This window comes from Gorilla gorilla, chromosome 8, assembly GCF_029281585.2.
Source record: "Gorilla gorilla gorilla isolate KB3781 chromosome 8, NHGRI_mGorGor1-v2.1_pri, whole genome shotgun sequence".
Lineage (NCBI taxonomy): Eukaryota > Metazoa > Chordata > Mammalia > Primates > Hominidae > Gorilla > Gorilla gorilla.
This window is the reverse complement of record NC_073232.2, coordinates 144665246-144685467: the sequence shown is the minus strand read 5'-3', so window position 1 is coordinate 144685467 and position 20222 is coordinate 144665246. Positions and strand designations below refer to the sequence as shown.

Sequence of the window (20222 nt, the reverse complement as noted above, 5' to 3'; positions counted from 1 at the left end):
TTGGCAGGAAGAAGAAAAAATAAACTAAAAGCAATTTTAAAAATTTTATTTGCCCAGTGACTCATAATGTTTATCACATGTTACGTGTGTATTAGCCATGTAGCCATTTGTAAGTCTTATTTGGTGAAATGTTTTTTCTTTTCTTTTCTTTTCCTTTTTTTTTTTTTTTTTTTTTTGAGGCAAGGTCTCACTCTGTCGCCCAGGCTGGAGTGCAGTGGCGCAATCTCGGCTCACTGCAACCTCCGCCTCCCAGGTTCAAGCGATTCTCCTGCCTCAGCCTCCTAAGTAGCTGGGATTACAGGCGCCTGCCACCACTCCCGGCTAATTTTTGTATTTTAAGTAGAGACCAGGTTTCACCATATTGGCCAGGCTGGTCTGGAACTCCTGACCTTGTGATCCACCCTCCTTGGCCTCCCAGAGTGCTGGGATTACAGGTGTGAGCCACCGCGCCCAGCCTTTTTTTTTTTTTTTGAGACAGAGTCTCACAGGCTGGAGTGCCTTGGTGTGATCTCGGCTCACTGCAACCTTTGCCTCCTGGGTTCAAGCGATTCTCCTGCCTCAGCCCCCCGAGTAGCTGGGATTACAGGCACACAGCACCATGCCCGGCTAATTTTTGTATTTTTAGCAGAGACGGGGTTTTACCATGTTGGCCAGGATGGTCTTGATCTCTTGACCTTGTGATCTGCCTGCCTTGGCCTCATTTTTATTTTTTTAGACAGTGTCTCACTCTGTCATCCAAACTGGAGTGCACTGGTGCAATCCTGACTCACTGTAGCCTTGACCTCCTGGGCTCAGGCGATCCTCTAACCTCAGCCTCCCAAACTACAGGCACATGCCACCACACCATGTGCATTTTTAAAAATTTTTGTAGAGATGTCATTATGTTGCCAGGCTGGTATTGAACGCTTGAGCTCAAGCAATCTGCCTGGCCAAGCATCCTATATGTTCTGGGTACAAGTCCTACACCAGAAATATGATTTCCAATCTTTCCCCTTGTCTATTTTCTTAATTGTGTATGTTTGAATGCCAAAGTTTTTAACTTTAGTGAAGACCAATGAATGAATTTTATGCCTCATTCATGCTTTTGGTGTCACATGTAATAACTCTTGGCCTAACTAGAGGTCATAGAGATTTTCCCCTGTGTTTTCTTCTAGAAATTTTATAGTGTTAGCTCCTACATTTACGCCTCTGATTCAGTTTGAGTTATTTATGTAAGGGTCTAGGTTTATTGTTCTCATATAAATTTTCAATTGTCTCAGTACCTTCAGTTTTCTTTGGGAAGGAGTTTTAAATGACAAATTCAGTTTCTCTTGTAGATAAATTATATTTTTCAAATAGTTTCTCCATTTTATTTGAGTTACAAATATAATGTACTGGTACAACATTTTCACCACATGCCTTTCTTCATCTTTTAAGTATTTTTTTTTTTTTTTTTTTTTTGAGATGGAGTCTCACTCTGTCACCAGGCTGGAGTGCAGTGGCGTGATCTTGACTCAATGCAACCTCTGCCTCCCAGCCCAGGTTCAAGTGATTCTCCTAATTTTTGTAGTTTTAGAGACGGGGTTTCATCATGTTGGCCAGGATGGTCTCAATCTCTTGACCTCATGATCCACCAGCCTTTGCCTCCCAAATTGCTGGGATTACAGGCGTAAGCCACCGCGCCCGGACTCTTTTAAGTATCTTTAGACTCTAGAGTGATAGCCTTTTCTTCATTTCTAATATTCTAATTCCTCTTTCTCCTTATTCTGTAATCCTGGGGCTTTATACATTTTAATGACTTTTTAAAGGATCACTGATTTGCTTTGCTGATTTTCCTGATCTTTTAGACAGGATCTCACTCTGTTGCCCAAGCTGGAGTGCAGTGGTACGACCATGGTTCACTGTAGCCTCAACCTCCCAGTCTCAAGGGATCCTCCTGCCTTAGCCTCCCGAGTAGCAGGGACTACAGGTGCATGCCACCATGCCTGGCTAATTTTTTTATCCTTATTTTTTGTAGAGACTGGGTCTCACTATGTTGCCTAGGCTGGTCGTAGACTTCTGGGCTCAAGCAATCCTCCCACCTCAGCCTCCCAAAGTGCTCGGGTGACAAGTGTGAGTCACCGTGCCTGGCCTTATTTTTTTAACTTTTTATAGCTCATCTTTACTCTCTTCTCCCATGAACAAAACTTCCCATCTTTGCTACATTGGCTTATAGTAGTGATTTTTAAGGTATGTAATTTATTTTTAAAATTTTTTTTTACAATTTCTTTTCTTTTTAATTGGCAAATAAAAATGATATATACTTATGGCATGCAACAAGATGTTTCAGAATATGTATACATTGTGGAATGGTTTTTTTAGCTTCTTAAGACAGAACTTAGAAAACTGATTTTTAACATCTCTTATTTTTCTCATACTGGCATTTAAAACTAGCTGCATCTCATACATTTTATTAGTTTGGTTTTTATAATCATTCCATTTGAATATTTTTTAATTTCCTTGTGATTCATTATTTGATAATGGATTATTGTTTAATTTCCAAATGTTGGACTCTCTTTTATAATTGATGCTTAATTTCATTGTGTTCAGACAACACATTATATATTATTTCAATCCTTTGAGATTTATTGAAAATTTTCATTTTGTTTCAGGATATGACTTATCCTGTTTAACATTTCTTGCACACTTGAAAATAATGTGTAATATGCAGTTATTGGTTATTGTGTTCTATAGATGTCGATCAGGCCAACTTGCTTAAGAGTGTTGCCCAAACTTCTATATCCTTAGTAATTGTGTATGTGTGTACCTGTTCTAGCAATTCCTGAGATGGAAGTGTTAAGCTCTGCTACTATGACTGTGCGTTTGTCTATTTTTCTCTCCGGTTGTCAAGTTTTGCTTTATATAGTTTGAAATCTTCTTATTAGGCGCATACATATTTGGGATTGTTAGGTATTCTTTTTTTGTGCTATCTATTTATTTATTTTACTTTTAAGTTCTGGGATACATGTGTAGAATGTGCAGGTTTGTTACATAGCTATACATGTGTCATGCTGGTTTGCTGCACCTATCAACCCATCATCTAGGTTTTAAGCCCCACATGCATTAGGTATTTGTCCTAATGCTGTCCCTCCCCTTGCCCCCAAACCCCCAGCAGGCCTCAGTGTGTGATGTTCCCCTCCCTGTGTCCATGTGTTCTCATTGTTCAGCTTCCACTTATGAATGAGAACATGTGGTGTTTGGTTTTCTGTTCCTGTGTTAGTTTGCTGAGAATGATGGTTTCCAGCTTCATCCATGTCCCTGCAAAGGACATGAACTTATTCTTTTTTTTTGAGATGGAATTTCGCTCTTGTTGCCCAGGCTAGAATGCAATGGTGCAATCTCGGCTCACCGCAACGTCCGCCTCTTAGGTTCGAATGATTCTCCTGTCTCAGCCTCCCAAGTAGCTGGGATTACAGACATGCGCCACCACGCCTGGCTAATTTTGGATTTTTAGTAGAGATGGGGTTTCTCCGTGTTGGTCAGGCTGGTCTCGAACTCCTGAACTCAGGTGATCTGCCCGCCTCGGCCTCCCAAAGTGCTGGGATTACAGGCATGAGCCACTGTGCCTGGCCAAACTCAATCTTTTTTATGGCTGCATGTTAGGTATTCTTAAATAATTGATCCTTTTATCATTTGAAATGTTCCTTTTTATCTCTAATAATATTCTTTGTCTTGAAGTCTACGTTATCTGATAAAAATATAGCTACATCACCTTTCTTATGATTATTATTTGCATGGTATATCTTTTTTCCATCTTTTTACTTTTAAATTCTTTTTTAGTGTTTAGGTTATAATTCATCTTTATATTTAAGATGCAGCTTTTAGAATCAGCATATACATATTAGGGTCTTGCATTTGTATCCAGTCTGATGGTCTCTATCTTCTAATTGAAGTGCATAGTCCATTTACGTTTACTGTAATGATGAACTCTACCACTCTGCTCTTTATTTTCCTTGTGTCCCATGGGTTGTTTTCATCTTCTCCTGGTGATTTTAGTGACATTGTATCTCCTCTGTTGGCTCGTTAGCTGGGCCACTTTTTAAAGGCATTGCTGTGGATCACGATAGCTACCCTTAATCTGTCACAGTCAAACCTGAGCTGTAAAACACCACTTCCAGGGAATGTCAGAAAAGCTCAGCAGTGTCATCATCTCTTTGCCCTTTGTAAGTTGTGCAGTTTTACATCTGCACATGCTATCAGGCAGAGTGTTATTAGTTCTGCTATGAGCAATGAATTGTCTTTCAACATGAAATTGATTTGCCCCTCCTTTATATAGATGCAGAAGGGCAGAGGGGCAGAGAAGGGCGGGGCCCAGGTAAGGTGGTGCATCGCGGTGCTGGCCGAGGGCTGACGGCTGGCTGAGTTCTGACACAGGCTGCTGCTCCATGGATGCCCTGCTTGGCCAGGTAGGATGCCTTCACATGGGCAGGAGAGAGACTCTGCCTGTGAACTCTTGCGGGAAAGAGGAAGGAGAGGTAGCTTATCCTCCCAGCAGTGATTTTCCATTGGCCAAAGTTTACTGCATGGGTCTTAAACAACCCCCACTTCAGCAGCCTTTCAGGAAGCCAGAGCTAGCACCTTCCATGGAGCTCATGAGGCCTCTTGACCTGGTCCTTGTCATCTCCTTAGCCTTCGTCTCTTGCCACTCCCTGCCTCAATCTCTCCAGCTTAACCAGCCTGGCCTTTCATTTATTCCTTTCTTCTAAAGCATCACATTCTTGCTCACCTCTTGGACGCTACCCATGTTCTGCCCGGAGGGCTGCTCTCCTGCTCCCCTTTGGCTGACGTCTGCCCATCTGTCAGGTGTCAGCTCTGCTGTGGGCTTCCTCGAGGGGGTGTCCCTCATGCTCCGTCGGGACTGGCGTCCACTCCTGCTCTCGCAGCCCTCTGTGCATCCCCTCTTTGCCTGTTATCCACTGGGTTCCCGTCTCCCTCGCTGAGAGGGGTGCATGCTCCATCTGACCATTCACTATGTCAGCAGTGTCTGCTGCAGTGCCTAGCATGGAGCAGGTGCTTGGCAAATGTCTGTCGTGTGGCCCGTGTGGCAGGGTCCTTTTTAGCCTTAGAGGCTGCCTCTGTGTGGATGGTAAACAGCCACGGCGTTTAATGTTGCTCATCTCAAGGCCAGTGCTTGTTAGCTGCTGTAAGGGTAGAGTGTGTGACTTAACCGTCACTCAGCATGGCCTTAGGTCCTGTTTATAATTTGGTATCTTATTGCCACAAAGAGCCATTCCGTTTGTCTTATGGTCTCTAGCTTAACATTAATGCTGGCTGGTTGTTGTGTCTAAACCGTGAAAGAGAGGGGGTATTAGGAGACCGGTCTGACCTCCCATCCCACCATCATAGCCAGGAACTCAGGTTATTTTATTTTTTAGACAGAGTCTCGCTCTGTCGCCCAGGCTGGAGTGCAGTGGCGTGATCTCGGCTCACGGCAATCTCCACCTCACAGGTTCAGGTGATTCTCATGCCTCAGCTTCCTGAGTAGCTGGGATTACAGGTGTGTGCCACCACGCCTGGCTAAGTTTTGTATTTTTAGTAGAGGTGGAGTTTTGCCATGTTGGCCAGGCTGGTCTCGAACTCCTGACCTCAAGTGAGCTGCCCACCTTGGCCTCCCAAAGTGTTGGGACTACAGGCATGAGCCACTGCATTTGGCCTGGAACTCAGTTTTAAGGTTTTTCTGGAGTTTCCTTGGCCAAGAGCGGGTCTGTCCCATCGGTTGGGGGCTTATGGTTTTAATTTTAGTTTACGTAGTGCAGCATTGAGCCACCAAGAATTCTTGCCAGGCCTTGAAACCTCATGGAACTTGCCCTGCTGGATTTGAACTTACTTGGGACCGATGACTCTTTTTATTCCTTCTTATTTCTCCCTTTTGAAATGGGAATGTATATCTTATGCCTATCTCATCACTGTACCTTGGAAGCATATTTTCCAGTTTCACAGTTACATAGATAAAGGGGAATTTTGCCCAGAATGGATTGAACCGAGGTCTCACCCATGCCTGATTTAGATAATGAGTCTTGGACATCATTTCTGATTGTCTAAATCAGGCATGATTTAGACAATGAGTCTTGGAGACTTTCGAGCTGAAAATATTTAGACGAGAGGCTGGGTACAGTGGCTCATACCTGTAATCCCAGCACTTTAGGAAGCTGAGTGGGGTGGATTGCTTGAGCCCCAAAGTTTGAGATCAGCCTAGGCCACAGTGTGAAATCCTTGTCTCTACCAAAAGCACAAAAAATCAGCCAGGGGTGGGGTCATGGATCTATGGTCCCAGCTATTCAGGAGCCTGAGATGGGAGGATCGCTTGAGCCTGGGAGGTCGAGGCTGCAGTGAGCCATGATAGCACCACTGCACTCCAGTCTGGGCAACACAGTGAGACTCTGTCTCAAAAAAAATCTTGAGCTGGGATTTTGGACTTAGAGTTGCTGCTGTAATGGTTGGGACTTTGGGGCTGTAGAGTGTGGTGAATCCATGCTGCCCACGGATGTGGTGGGTTAAATGGTGGCCCTTTGCCACCAAAGGACATGTCCGCGCCGGCCCTGTGAATGTGACCTTATCTGGAAAGAGGATCTTTGCAGATGTAACTAAGTTAAGGATCTCAAGATGATATCATCCTGGAGTAAGGTGGGCCCTAAGTCCAATGACAAGTGTCCTTATAGAGGAAGAAAAGGGCGGAGTAGACAGATGAAAAGGCAACGTGATGATGGTGGCCGCAGGGGCTGGGGTGGTGGGTCCTTAAGCAGAGCTGAGCGGTGAACTCATGCTTGGCCCCGGCGCACTGCAGTGGGGGCGAGGGCTCCTTCCTAGCGGCTGCAGCCCGTCCTGCATGTTCTCCGTCGCTGTGCTCCTTCCTGAGTCACCAGGTGGCCACATGACCTTTAGAATCAATACTGTCACCATAGCAACCAAGTGTCCCCACGCGTGGGCTCCAAGGCCCTGGCCTTCCAAGAATCCTCAGTCCCAGGCCCCGCCAGGGCTGAATCTGAGGGCGCCATGGCCATCTGTCTTCCATTTCCCAGGAGGGAGGCTGTCCGTGGATTCTCCGCATAGGTGGACACCAGCATCGGAGTCCCATGGGAGCCCATTTCCTGTTTTGGGGGTCAGTTCTGAGATGTGTTTTCCAGCAGGAAACAGCACACACGAATTGTGTGATCTGAGGAGATTTAATAAAAGGACTCTTAACAAAGGCGTGGGCAGAGCACGTGTTAATTTCATAATGATGACAGAAGATGAAGCACACATCTCGGTGTGACTGAGCCGTGTGCCAATTATGTGGCAACGGAGGCCCCATGTCCAAGGCATGTCCCTCAGGAGGCGTGGCTTTATGGACGAATTATGGACAAATGCACATGAAGCCTGGTGTCAGGGACTGCACCTTGTCCCCCAAACCACCCCCCGCCCTTCAGCACGTGCCGCAGCCACTCACTTGCTGTCCTGCAGCATGGACCCTCCTGTCCTCCCGCACGAGCTCGTTTCTACCTTAGGGCCAGCTCCTGCTGTTGGAACCCGGACACCTGGCCTCCCTTGGGCTACTTGTTCATGCTCCGGCCTCAGCATCAAGGCCACCTGCTCAGAGACTTGTGCCGGACTACCCAAGCTAAAGTGGTCCCACGATCATGCACGTGCTGCCCAGCCATGTGCCTTCCTGTGTGCTCCTGCGTGCTAGACGTCAGTGCACTGAATGCATTTATCTGTCACATTGTCACTTGGTCTCCTGTCATTGAAAGGGGCAGACACCATCGCTGCCCTAATGAAGTTGACGTTCCCGGGCAGCATGGGCACACAGGAGAACTCAGGAATTCTCTACTGGCCTCACTGCCCCTTCCCATCTACAGCTGGCTCTGTCCCAGCCTCAGTCCCTCCCAGCATCCCCCTAGAACTTCAGAGCTACCTCCCATGAGGCACCAGGGGTTGGCATCCTCTTGGGGACAGCAGCTCCTGACCCCTCCTGTCTCATGCCTACACTGTGCACCTCTTAACGCTCAGTCTTGTGTTTGCCTGGACCCTGAGCCGTGGCTGGACAGTACAAAGGTTGCACCTGGACAGTACAAGAGTTGTGCCCTGAGCCCACAGGCCCCTCCAGGGCTGATCTGCACTGGCCAAATCTTAGGACCCGGCATTCTTTTGGGAGCTGCTGTTTCCCTACAGATCCTTCCTGTTTCCTGACTGAGGGGCAGGTGCCTGGCTTGGTGTTTGAGGCTCACAGCAAGGGTGAGGTTGGAGGGTCTCCTAGTTAAGTGTGCAGATGTCCCCATGAACCCCTCTGCCCCCCTGCACTCTTGTCTTCTGCAGTACTTGGTATCCCTAGGTCAAGAGCCCCTTTGGACCCTCAGACCAGAGGACTGTCCATCCCCAACTGCCTGGGCCGGGGAGGCGTCCTGGGCTCTGGCTGTATTCACATTCTCCCGCCTTTTGGGGTCCTGGTTACCTGCAGGTCCTCAGCCTCTCCAGTCTTCAGAGTCACCTTTCTACCCGCTGTCTGAAGTCCATTAACATGTTTTCCCTTCTCCTGTTCCCTCTTAGGTGGTGGTGGGGATGTTATACCTTTTATTCCTTTTCTGCCACTTTTAGGGGTCAGAGGGAGAGGAGGAGAGGCGATGATGTATGTTCAGAGGCTGCGTGTTTTGGGAGGAGCCCTGGGGAGTCTGATGTGTGCACCCGGTGCGCAGGGTTCCAGGCACTGCCCTGCCTTGGTACCTCCCCTTCCAAACGCTCCTTCACCACTCCTGCTGGGATGGGCACCGAGGGCTTCCTCTGAGGCAGGTGCTGAACCCACTGCCTTCTGCGTGCCTGCTGGAGAATGGCAACTTTGATGGAGAGCAGAGAACAGAGCTTCGCAGCTGCAAGGGCTGAAAACTCGGCTCTGTGCACTGGAAGTTAGAGACCGATGCGTTTGTGCTAGCCAGGCAGGGAGAGCTGCGGTGGCTGGTTGGTCAGGTAACCCAGGTTATGCTGCCATAAAAATGCCCTCTAAATCTCGGTAGTGAAATGCATGCCACGTGTTCTAAGCGGGTGCATGTCCAGGTGGGTGCATGTCCTAGGCGGGTGCATGTCCAGGCGGGTGCATGTCCAGGTGGGTGCATGTCCTAGGTGGATGGGCATGGTTCCATTCCTTGTAGTCCCCAAGGGATGGGGGCTCCTGTTGGCCCAGAAGCCACACAGACTTCCCGTGCTCAGATTTCATGCATCAGGCGGTTAGGGCGGGCAGCCACACTGAATGTCAAAGGCCGTGGGGAGGCAGGGCTCACGGTGGCTGAATGACAGGGTAGACAGTTGTGCGCGGTGGGAGGGACGGGAGCGGGAGACACTGGCCTTGGAGCCAGGTTGGGGATCTGCTCATCGTCCGGGCGGGCAGCAGGAAATCCCATCTAGGATTTCACCGAGGAGGAAGAGACCCCGTCTTTGTGTCCTGGTTACAGGGCAGAACTTAAGGAGGTAAAGGCTTCCTAAAGTCAAACAGCCCGGTAGCAAAAACTGATTCTTCAGTGACAAGCGCCAGGGGCAGGCGGCGAGGCTCCATGCAGAGCCGCGCCTTCTCCAGGGCATTCCAAGGCGCCCAGCACTTTCCGCGCAAGGTCGCGCCTGGCCCTGCGTAGGGGCAGAGGTGCCCGGAGGTCAAGCCGCGCCCCAGGCCTCCGAAATACGCCGAGTGCCGAGGCCCCTGTCGCATCTGGACAAGGGGACCCTGGGCGACTCGGCCACGCGGTCTCAGGCCGGACGGGGGTCGCGAGGATGGCACGGGGGTGCCCGAGAGCGCGGGCGCACGTGCTCAGGGCTTAGCGCCCACCCCAGGCGCCCGCGTGTGCGCGCTCGCAGCCAGGCCCGCCCTGCCCCACCCCACCCTCTGGCGCAGCGCTTGGACTCAGCCTGCAGCCTCCTGACCGTGAGCCGGGCTCTGCCCGGCAGATTCCCGCCGCCCGCATCCCGGGCCTGCAGCCCGGCCTCACCCTGCGCAAAGCAGAAGGCTGGAGTTTAGGGCTCCCCGCACTGGGCGCGGAAGCCCGCGCGCCGGCTGTTTTCACGAAGAAGGCAGGGGAGGGAGGCCCGCGGAGACCGCGAGAAGGTCCCGCCGCCGTGCCGGGCACAGCAGTCCCCGTGCCAGGGACGCCGACCTCCGGGGCCCCAGGATACCCGTGGGGACGCTCCCCGCCTCCCTCGCTCTCGTACCCGCCGTCTAGTCTGAGCCGTGGTCCCCGTGTCCCGGCGAACCACAGCCCCCATCCCTAGACTGGTGGCGGCCACCCAGTCCCTAGCGACACTCCAGGCACTAGCCCCGCCCCTGCCCCGCCCCCAGCTCGGCCCCGCCCCTACCCTTCCCGAAGCTCCGCACCTGCCACGCCCCGGCGCTCAGCTCCGCCCCGCCCCCGCCCCGGCGTTCGGCCCCGCCCCCGCCCCTTCCAGAAGCCCCGCCCCTTCCAGAAGCCCCGCCCCCAGCGCTCGCAGTTTACGGGGCGGGTTCCACCGCCCAGAAGAGCGCACGGCGGGCGCTGCCGGCCCCGAGCGCTCCCGCCACCACTGCCGCTCCGGGCCCTGCGGGCCGGCCATGCCCCGAGTTCCGGCTGCGGCGCGCACCCAGACCCGGCGATGAGGAGTGGCGCCGAGCGCAGGGGCAGCAGCGCCGCGGCGTCCCCGGGCTCGCCGCCCCCCGGCCGCGCGCGCCCCGCCGGCTCCGACGCACCCTGGGCCCTGCCGCCGCCCGCTGCTGGCCAGCCCCGGGCCCGGGACTCGGGCGATGTCCGCGCGCAGCCGCGCCCCCTGTTTCAGTGGAGCAAGTGGAAGAAGAGGATGGGCTCGTCCATGTCGGCGGCCACCGCGCGGAGGCCGGTGTTTGACGACAAGGAGGACGGTGAGTGCGGGCACGGGGACGGCGTGGGGGCCGCGCGCTATCGCAGGGGCGGGCGTGGCTGGGCGGCTTTTTCCCGCAGGGGTTCCCCCGGTGGGACGGCTTCCCGGGGCGCCTCGGCTTCCGGAGAAGCTCGCGCCGGGTGGCTGCGGCCCCACGCGAGTCCTGGGCGCCCGCCCGCGTCCTCCGTTTCTAGTGGCGGCGCCGCAGGAGGAGCAGGCTGGGCCCGGGCCCGGGCCCTCGGGGCGAGGGTCCCCCCCGGCTGTGGCGGCTCCAGGCTTGCGCGCGCCTCCGCCCACCGCCCGTGGCAGCCCTGCTTTCCGCTTTCCGTGATCCGCTCGGGCCCACGTGCGGGCTCGTTTGTACTTTGCAGTTAAAGAGAGGCGCTCACCTGTGCTGCCCGAGTGCGAGTGAGGCTCCTGCCCCACAGGTGGTGGGGCCCGGCCGCTCAGAGGCTCAGTCTCCTTGGTGACCGCGCCGTGTCCATCCTCTGCTCGCCCATGTGCGCTGGAGGCAGGGCCAGGCCGTTGTGCAAAGACCTGCCCTGCCAGGAACGAGTGCGCTGTTGAGTCCTGCAGATAAAGCCGCCAACCCCGGGGACTGGTGTCTCCTGAGTGACCGTGCAGCCGTGGGCGCCATAGAAAGCAGAGAAGGCAGGTGAGGTGACATGGGACAGGCCTGCAGGGACACCTTCCGGGGTGCCAGGGGGCCCCGGGGACCCCCGAATTAGCACCTGCAGGGAGGTGTGGTGCCGCGTCTGCCTGTGGGCACTGTAATACAGTCACATGCAAACATACGGCTCTTTTCTACAGGTAACATGCAAATCATTTAAAATCGTACATTGATGACACATTTCATGTTTTTTGACATTTTCTTAAAATACTTGAAATGTGCATTTTTCATTTGTAGACAGCCTGCAGAGGTATGATGGATCCTTCAAAATTTTAGAGCCCAGCGCTCAGGAGCCAGGCTATTTACTTGCGATAAATAATTTAAGCATTATGTGAAATTACAGTAATACGACGTCAGGCCAGCGTTGGTGAGTGTGGGGCCGTGCACCGCCGTTCCTCCGGGAGACGGCACCGGGGATTCACGGTGTGCTGCCCAGAAGGAGGGCTGAAGGCCCAGCCACACCAGGCCCCACACGCTCCAGGGTGGCCCGTCACTGTGTCCTGAACTTCGGGACAGCAGAACTCACGATGGTGAATGTTTGATAAATGTTTTTGTTTTTAACATAAATATTCAAAGTAAAGAAAGCCCAGAGTGAACTAGGAGCTGATCAGGAGGCAGATTTGCCTCTAGTTTCTGGCTGCAGGTTGAGAGAACGTCTGAGAAACGCATCTGGTTTAGCACTTGCTGGTGTCAGCCAAGAGCTGGCTGCTCTTCTGGGTCTCAGCACCGTGCTCTCCGGGGTGGGAGTGGAGACAATGGTGTGGCACTGGGCTGCCTTCAGCTTTGTAAGGTAGACTTCCCTGCGTGTTCACAGTGTGTTAATGTCACGGAATTCAAGGATCACTAGAAAGGCAAAAAGAGCAAGCACAGAGTCTGTCTGTGGGGCTCACGGTCTGACTTGGGAATTATTTCACATCCCCAGCATCACCGTGTTTGCCTGTAGTAGGACGGCAGAGATTCGGCTCACGGTGTCTCACGGACGCTGCTGGCTCCTTATGGCTTGGCATGCAGCCGCATCCCCAAACTGAGCACCCGCCGGGACTTAGCTGGGCTTTGTGTGGTGAAATCAGGAGGGCAAGAGTAGGCCCTGGCCCGAATAGCAGAGGACATCTCTGGGCGGTGACCGCTTCTTCCTGTCACTGGCAGGGCACAGACAACTTGGGAGTCATAGCACAGGGTTTGCAGAAGAATGTTCTGCACCTCTGAGTGTGGTCGCCGGGGACTCGTGTTGGTGGAAGGGATTCAGTTTGGAAGGAGAAAGGAGAGTCTTTTAGGAAGGGACTGTTGCCCCTGAGTCCCACCCCTTTCAGGTTGGTGCAGTCATTTGCCTGGTACTTTCGTGGCCCCATGGCAGCACTAGCTTAAGGAGGCCCTGGTGCTGTGTTGGTGTCTCGAGTTTACTGAATCTGCACGGTTGCTATGGCAATGCGAGACCTTCCAATGAATTTTTTAAATGAAAACTCCTAATTAATATATCAAATTTAGTATGCAGAGAAAAGGAAAAAAGAAATTAAGAGTGCTGTTTAACAAAGTGCCAGGTAAATTTCAACTGATAGGCATAGTTGTGACATATAAGACTAAATGTCCTCTGTTCCTTTTAATCCTTGTGGACTCCAGAACCATTTTCCTAATTTGGCAGATATTTGGTGCATGTACAGAATTCTCTGCACGTCTTTGTCATGCCAGAATTGAGGGTCTCCAGTTTTCCTTCCCCTCAGCCCCTCACATGCTCCCATTCTATCCCTTCTCTGACTTCGGTGAAAAATTCATTTTTGGGGTTGAACTTGGCTGGGGGGTCTTTCTGCTGCTGCTCTGCACCAGAGCTGCATGGCGTTGGGCGAGCCCCTTCATTCCTCTCTGTCTTGGTGTCCTGGTGATACCAAGTGAACCTGAGAGGAGGCTCCGGCACCTTCCCGCTAAGCAGCTCTGCAACCTGGGGGGCGCTTGCCCGTCTCGGGGTCACAGCATTGAGTCTCCAGCCTGACGTGGCATTAGCCCACCAGCAGGAAGGAAATAGCTCCTCCCTGAGGGGGTTTGCCTTCATCTGGGGAAGGCTGGAGTGGACAGGCCCTTGCAGGCTGTGGACGGCTCGCCCTGGGCGCCGGGCCGGGCAGGCAGTGAGGCAGGACCAGGGGCCACCAGACTCCTCAAGTCATCTCTTAAAATTAGAAACACCTTTGTTTTTCCCTAATTATGAAAGCATTAAAATGTATGCATTTAAAAACATTCTATACTTTATGCCATGGTATCTGTAACTTCAGCATTGAGATCACGGTGTCACCTCCCAGCCTTTTTCTGGAAATACAGTCCCAGGTACAGCCGTGGAGAAACACTCTCTCTTTGTTAGCAGAAGTGGGATCCTGCTCTGCATGCCAATTTGCCGTAACGTGCTTGTTGATTCAGCAATATGTCGCCAGCCTCTTCCAGACCTGAGGCATCATTTGTTGGCTGAATTTACAACAGTTCTCAGCCCCAGGCTGTGTACCCGAGTCATTCACTGGGCACTCTTAAAAAAATGCAGATGCTCAAGCCCCACACCCATGAACTGTGGGTGAACTGGGGGGGTTTGGTGGGTTGGGGGTGGGGCTCAGGGGCTCAGGCTTTTTTTTTAAGCCCCTCTTGAGTTTTACCAGCAGTCGAGGCTGAGATTCCCGACCCTGCAGTGCTCCCCTGAGCAGCTGTGACTTTCTCTGCTTACTTAGTTTCCTGTCACAGGATCGTGAGGTGTTTCTGTTTTATAAATGTCATAAACGACGTATTGATGAACATCACTGCAGATCTTTGTGCACTTGGCATTGTTTCCCTAGGATACATTTTTAGGAACGACATTGCTCAGGCAAAGGGGTCCGTGTGAAATACTTTAACACGTGTGGCCGCTCAATTGGTCCCTCTCTGAGCATTGTTTGTGGGCCATGCTGTCGTAGGGTAACCGGGCAGAGGGGAAGCAGGGAGACTGACAAGACAGGGAGGCAGGAGCGAGTGCAGTGGGTGGCAGGAGGCACCTGCAGGGGAGAGAACCAGACCACCTGCTGCCAACGGAGCTGGCGGGAAGGGAAAACCCATTTTCACTTGCTCCAGGAGCGGGAGGGTTTGATCGCCTTTTCCCCTGAATCCTCTCCAGCTTTGGGTATCAGCAATGTTTCTATTCTTTGCCAGTCTAAGAGATTAAAAGATGGCACTCATGCTTTGAGTTTCTTTGATTACCAATGAGGTTCATCATCTTTTTACCTTAAATGTTTAGAGCATTCAGCTCTAAACACATTTCACGTGTTTCCACACTTTTTGAATTGCCTGCCCGTGCTTGTGAGCGGCACGTGTCCTGTGTCCTGTGGGATGGCAGCCGCAGGTTCCTCTCGCCCTTCCTGGTACACAGGCTACACAGGCTGAGGCGTCAGCAGCTTCCCTCCCACGTTCCTCATTTATCTTTTAATGCTGCTACTTGGCTTTTTTCTCTACGGATGTGTTTAATTTGTGTGTGGTCAGATTCATCATCTGCCTTTGTGGCTGCGTCCGGCCTTGCCGTTATGTGACAGCAGTCCTTCCCAGCACAGTTAATAATAATTTAATTCATAAACCTGCATCTGTACTTTCTTCTAGCGCTTCTGTGGTTTCACTTTTTGCGTGGGAAATTGCAGCCCGTAGGGAGTATCGCTTGACGGAGAGTGAGAAAGCTCTCTTCTCCTTGCATTAGTTCTCCTCTTTCCCAGGATGAGTGCAGTTAGGATGTTTCCCCATGTAGAGATCTGAGGCCTCCCATGCAGCCCCTCACCGCAGAGCCCCAGGCAGGCTGTGCCCTTGCTGCTCCTGGCCTGTAGGACTGGAGTGTGACCGTTTCCACACTGGCTGCTGCTGATGTCAAGGAACGCTCCACTTTTACAAGATTCACCTTGTGTGTGTCTGAGACTTCACTGCCTCTTGCACATGACTGCACTTGGCTAAATTCTCGTTAGTCTATAGCTTTGAAGTTCATTTTGTTGGCTTTCTGGGTGGTCTGTCACGTTGCCTTGGAGTGACTCTAGTGGCCCCGTGATGGTTTTGCCTCATTCTTTCCTTATGGTGTTGCCGGAGCTCATGGAGCAGAGAAGAGAGAAGGTCCTGAGCCCAGGGGCTGCTGAGGGCTGGGGACAGCTCCTCCCGCACGGTTGGTGTGGACGGGTTGTCCTTCCAGGGCGTCAGCTTAGCCCTAGTGTGGGAAAACTTTCCAGTCAGGTGTGGACTCGCATTTTGGAGGGTGCCCTTTCCTTGCCTCCTGACCCTGTGCGGCAGGGGATGGGGGGGTGGGGGTGGTGGCTGTCTGTGTGGCCCAGACACCCATCCCCAACAGTGCAGAGGCTTGGTGGTCAGAAGCCTGGTGGCTGCAGAGGCCCCTGGTCTGGGGTGTGGACTGGGGAGGAGGCCTATGGTCCTGGCCTCCTGCCGGGCACCCCCTCACATGTTTGCTCCTGGCTTCCCCGGTTCTGGGCCCAGCACCGGGTGTCCTGGGGGCCCTTGGGGCAGCTGTGCAGCTTGATGCCTCTTCTCCTTCCCAGCTGTGAGGCTGCTCTAGAATGGACTCGGGACCTACTGTCATACATTTTATGTAACAAATGTCAGCTCTGCGTGTCTATCCATCTGGTTGTGCATTTTACAAGGCTAAAAATAAGCCGGCTTTTCTTTTAGAACTTGAACCACCCAGCTTTCCAGTGGAGAAGTAATGCGAGGATGCCTTGGAGGTGATTTTGTTGAGGGATTGATTCTTTGCGGGTGAAGCGCAGAGACACTCCAAGGTGATCTGAGGGAGGCAAAGTCACAGACAAGTGTTTCTTCTGCACGGAGCTGGGACCGCTCAGAGCAGCTTTCCTGCCTGTCCCGGACCCCCAGTCACCCAGGGCTTGTGAAAACGCGGCTGACCCAGCCGGCCTGGGGTGGGGCCAGGAGCCCACATTTCCAGCCGGCCCCAGGCGGTGCCAGCGCTGCTGGCCCGCGGACATACTTTGAGTGTGAGAGCTTAGTGAGTATACAGCCGGTGCATCATGGTGAGTGAGGGCAGGAAACCCACGGGGTGCTGGTCCCTTGGCCCGGGCTCCCGATGGGCCTGGAGGGGGATCTCTAACCCTCTGTACCACGGGGTTGCCAGTTATCAGAGGGCGCCTCGTGGTGTGGACTTTTAATTTGCTTTTCCTCCTTCTGTTCCTCTCAGTCCTCTTGAAGGCCCAGCCTTCTCCACACATGGCTGACGTGCAGCTCCTGGTTCACATCTTGCATGTTCACCCGGCCCAGTAGCCCGCACTGTTTCCTTTACGCTGGGATGCGGCATCTGTCTTCTGACCCGGATCTGAGGCAGGGTAGTCTGGTGTGTCCACTGGCGGGTTCCTGGGGAGTGTGGCCCCGTGCTTTTGGGCGGAGCATCCTGTGTCCCCGAGCCCACCTCGGGGCCTTGTCTTCCCCGGGGACCCCCACACCTAACGGGCGCTCCCAGCTGTGTCAGGCAGGACCCTCCTAGGGAGGAACCCGGGTTCCAGGCCAGGCCCTGCAGGACCACTCAGAGCAGCTTCCCAGACTTCTTCTTGAGCCCCTCGGCTCTTACATCAAGTAAGGGCCTGTGCCCTGTGGCCCTGACCCTGTCTTTTCCTGGTTGGGAAGCTCGGAGCTGAATCTGGGCTCATATTGGTGGAGGACCAGGCCTTCTACCCTGTGTCAGGAAGCTCGGAGCTGAATCTGGGCTCGTATTAGTGGAGGACCAGGCCTTTTACTTGGTGCTAGGAAGCTCGGAGCTGAATATGGGTTCACGTTAGTGGAGGACCAGGCCTTTTACTTGGCGTTAGGAAGCTTGGAGCTGAATTTGGGCTCATGTTAGTGGAGGACCAGGCCTTCTACTTGGTGTCAGGAAGCTCAGAACTGAATCTGGGCTTACATTAATGGAGGACCAGGCCTTTTACTTGGTGTTGGGAAGCTCGGAGCTGAATCTGGGCTCATATTAGTGGAGGACCAGGCCTTCTACTTGGTGTTGGGAAGCTCGGAGCTGCATCTGGGCTCATATTAGTGGGGGACCAGGGCTTTTACTTGGTGTTAGGAAGCTCGGAGCTGCATCTGGGCTCATATTAGTGGAGGACCAGGCCTTCTACTTGGCGTTAGGAAGCTCGGAGCTGCATCTGGGCTCGTATTAGTGGAGGAGCAGGCCTTTTACTTCGTGTTGGGAAGCTCGGAGCTGCATCTGGGCTCATATTAGTGGGGGACCAGGCCTTTTACTTGGCGTTAGGAAGCTCGGAGCTGCATCTGGGCTCGTATTAGTGGGGGACCAGGCCTTCTACTTGGTGTCAGGAAGCTCAGAGCTGAATCTGGGCTCATATTAGTGGGGGACCAGGGCTTTTACTTGGTGTTGGGAAGCTCAGAGCTGAATCTGGGCTTACATTAATGGAGGACCAGGCCTTTTACTTGGCGTTAGGAAGCTCGGAGCTGAATCTGGGCTCACGTTAGTGGGGGACCAGGGCTTTTACTTGGTGTTGGGAAGCTCAGAGCTGAATCTGGGCTTACATTAATGGAGGACCAGGCCTTTTACTTGGCGTTAGGAAGCTCGGAGCTGAATCTGGGCTCATGTTAGTGGAGGACCAGACCTTCTACTGGGCGTTAGGAAGCTCTTAGCTGAATCGGGGCTCATGTTAGTGGAGGACCAGGCCTTTTACTTGGCGTTAGGAAGCTCAGAGCTGAATCTGGGTTCCTATGAGTGGAGGACCAGGCCTTCCACTTGGTGTTGGGAAGCTCGGAGCTGCATCTGGGCTCGTGTTAGTGGAGGACTCAGGCCTTTTACTTGGCGTTAGGAAGCTTGGAGCTGAATCTGGGCTCATGTTAGTGGAGGACCAGGCCTTCTACTTGGTGTTGGGAAGCTCGGAGCTGCATCTGGGCTCATATTAGTGGAGGACCAGGCCTTCTACTTGGTGTCAGGAAGCTCAGAGCTGAATCTGGGCTCGTGTTAGTGGAGGACTCAGGCCTTTTACTTGGCGTTAGGAAGCTTGGAGCTGAATCTGGGCTCATGTTAGTGGAGGACCAGACCTTCTACTGGGCGTTAGGAAGCTCGTAGCTGAATCTGGGCTTACATTAGTGCAGGACCAGGCCTTCTACTTGGCGTTAGGAAGCTTGGAGCTGAATCTGGGTTCATATTAGTGGAGGACCAGGCCTTCTACTTGGTGTTGGGAAGCTCAGAGCTGAATCTGGGCTCATATTAATGGAGGACCAGGCCTTCTACTGGGCGTTAGGAAGCTCTTAGCTGAATCTGGGCTTACGTTAGTGGAGGACCAGGCCTTCTACTTGGCATTAGGAAGCTTGGAGTTGAATCGGGGCTCATGTTAGTGGAGGACCAGGCCTTCTACTTGGTGTTGGGAAGCTCAGAGCTGAATCTGGGCTCACGTTAGTGGACGACCAGGCTTTCTACTTGGTGTCATTTCCCTTCCCAGCCAGATTTTCCTCCTCACCTAAAAAGCTCCATTGAGCTGTGTGTTTCTCTGAACCTCCCTCCCTCTGCTGTCTGTGTATAACTGGAGATAAAAATAAAGCTCTGTGAACCACCATTTCTCCTGCTGCTGCTGACTAATACTTGGGCACGTGGCGAGACCTTGGTCTTCTCAGCCACCCTCTGTCAGTGGGATGCCGCCTTGTTCGGCTCTGGCTGTCAGTGGGGGCGAGTGGCCACCCGGGGTGGCATCTCTGTGCCTGGAGCGCTTCCTTACAGGTCTCCTGCCTGCCCTGGGCGTGGGCAGAGACGCAGGCCCCTCCCCTCTCCCAATATACAGGCAGACCAACCTGCTGATTGATGATAAAGATCAGAACTCGAGACAGTTTGGGGAAAGCTGTAAGCAATGCAGTTACTGTCATTTGTATGGTATGCCTGCTTCATCAGAAAACAGTTTTCCTCATTGATTTGAAATCTATTGTTTTAAAAATCAAGGCTGCTGCAGAGACCAGCATGGCTGGGCAGGAGTGCAGACGGAGGTGCTTGCCCTGGCCTGGCTTTGTCCCCCCAAGATTCCATCCAGCCTCCTCTCACCCCACTTCTCCACCTGTGAGGAGGGAGCCCCGATGGTCTCTGCCACGCTTCCTTCTGGGCTCCGGCCCTGCCAATCCTGTGGAAACCCATCTCGATGTTATTTAAGTTCTGAAGCCAAGGAGATGGTGTAGGTGGGAGTCAGTGTCGCCCCCAATTTATTAAAAATAGGAACCGAGCACATTCCATTTCTCACAGTGATTTAGAAAGTTGACTTTGCAAAGGTTTCTCCTCTTTTGAATTCACATCATGACTGTCCTCCAAACGCAGAAGGCAGAAAGTGTGATAGAGCAGGAGAGAGGCGCCTCTGTGTTTGGAATGTCTGCAGGAGTCTAGCACGGGCGTTGCACGCATTCTGGGGCCTTGGCAAGGATGACATTTGTCTTGTTTTGACCACGATGCTGGGATGTGAGCAGGAGTCCGCGGGGGTTTTGGTGCCGCCTACTCCATGCACCTCTGCCTCTCCCTGTGCCAGTGCCCTGGGTCCCGTCCTCAGTCACTTTGTGACGTCTGACCTCAGAGCCTCTGTTCGCTGTGGGAAAGCTGTTCCTGGCAGCTCTTGTGCCCAATAACAGGGCTTGGGGTCCTGGCACCGCGTTTCTCAAACCGGGTCCTGTTCGTGCCCAGGGGACACATTGTTCCCCTTTTCTATTGCTGCTAGTAAACTACCCC

General features: G+C 52.7%; 1 protein-coding gene across 5 annotated transcripts in view; it reads left to right on the top strand.

Annotated features, from left to right (window-relative positions):
* The first annotated feature begins 10458 nt into the window (after positions 1–10458).
* The window catches only part of STK32C (serine/threonine kinase 32C), a 109236-nt gene continuing 99472 nt past the window's right edge, over positions 10459–20222 (top strand). For 2 of the 5 annotated variants that reach the window (XR_008669289.2, XM_055354047.2), the window contains exon 1: positions 10459–10864. Coding sequence is in view for 3 of the 5 variants with exons in the window: in XM_055354047.2 (XP_055210022.2) it covers positions 10603–10864 (262 nt within the window). In the remaining 2 variants the exon portion in view is untranslated. Of the gene's footprint in view, positions 10865–11495; positions 11519–20222 lie in introns of those variants that run through there. The other 3 variants (XM_055354045.2, XM_055354046.2, XM_063710589.1) reach the window with 3 other exon arrangements.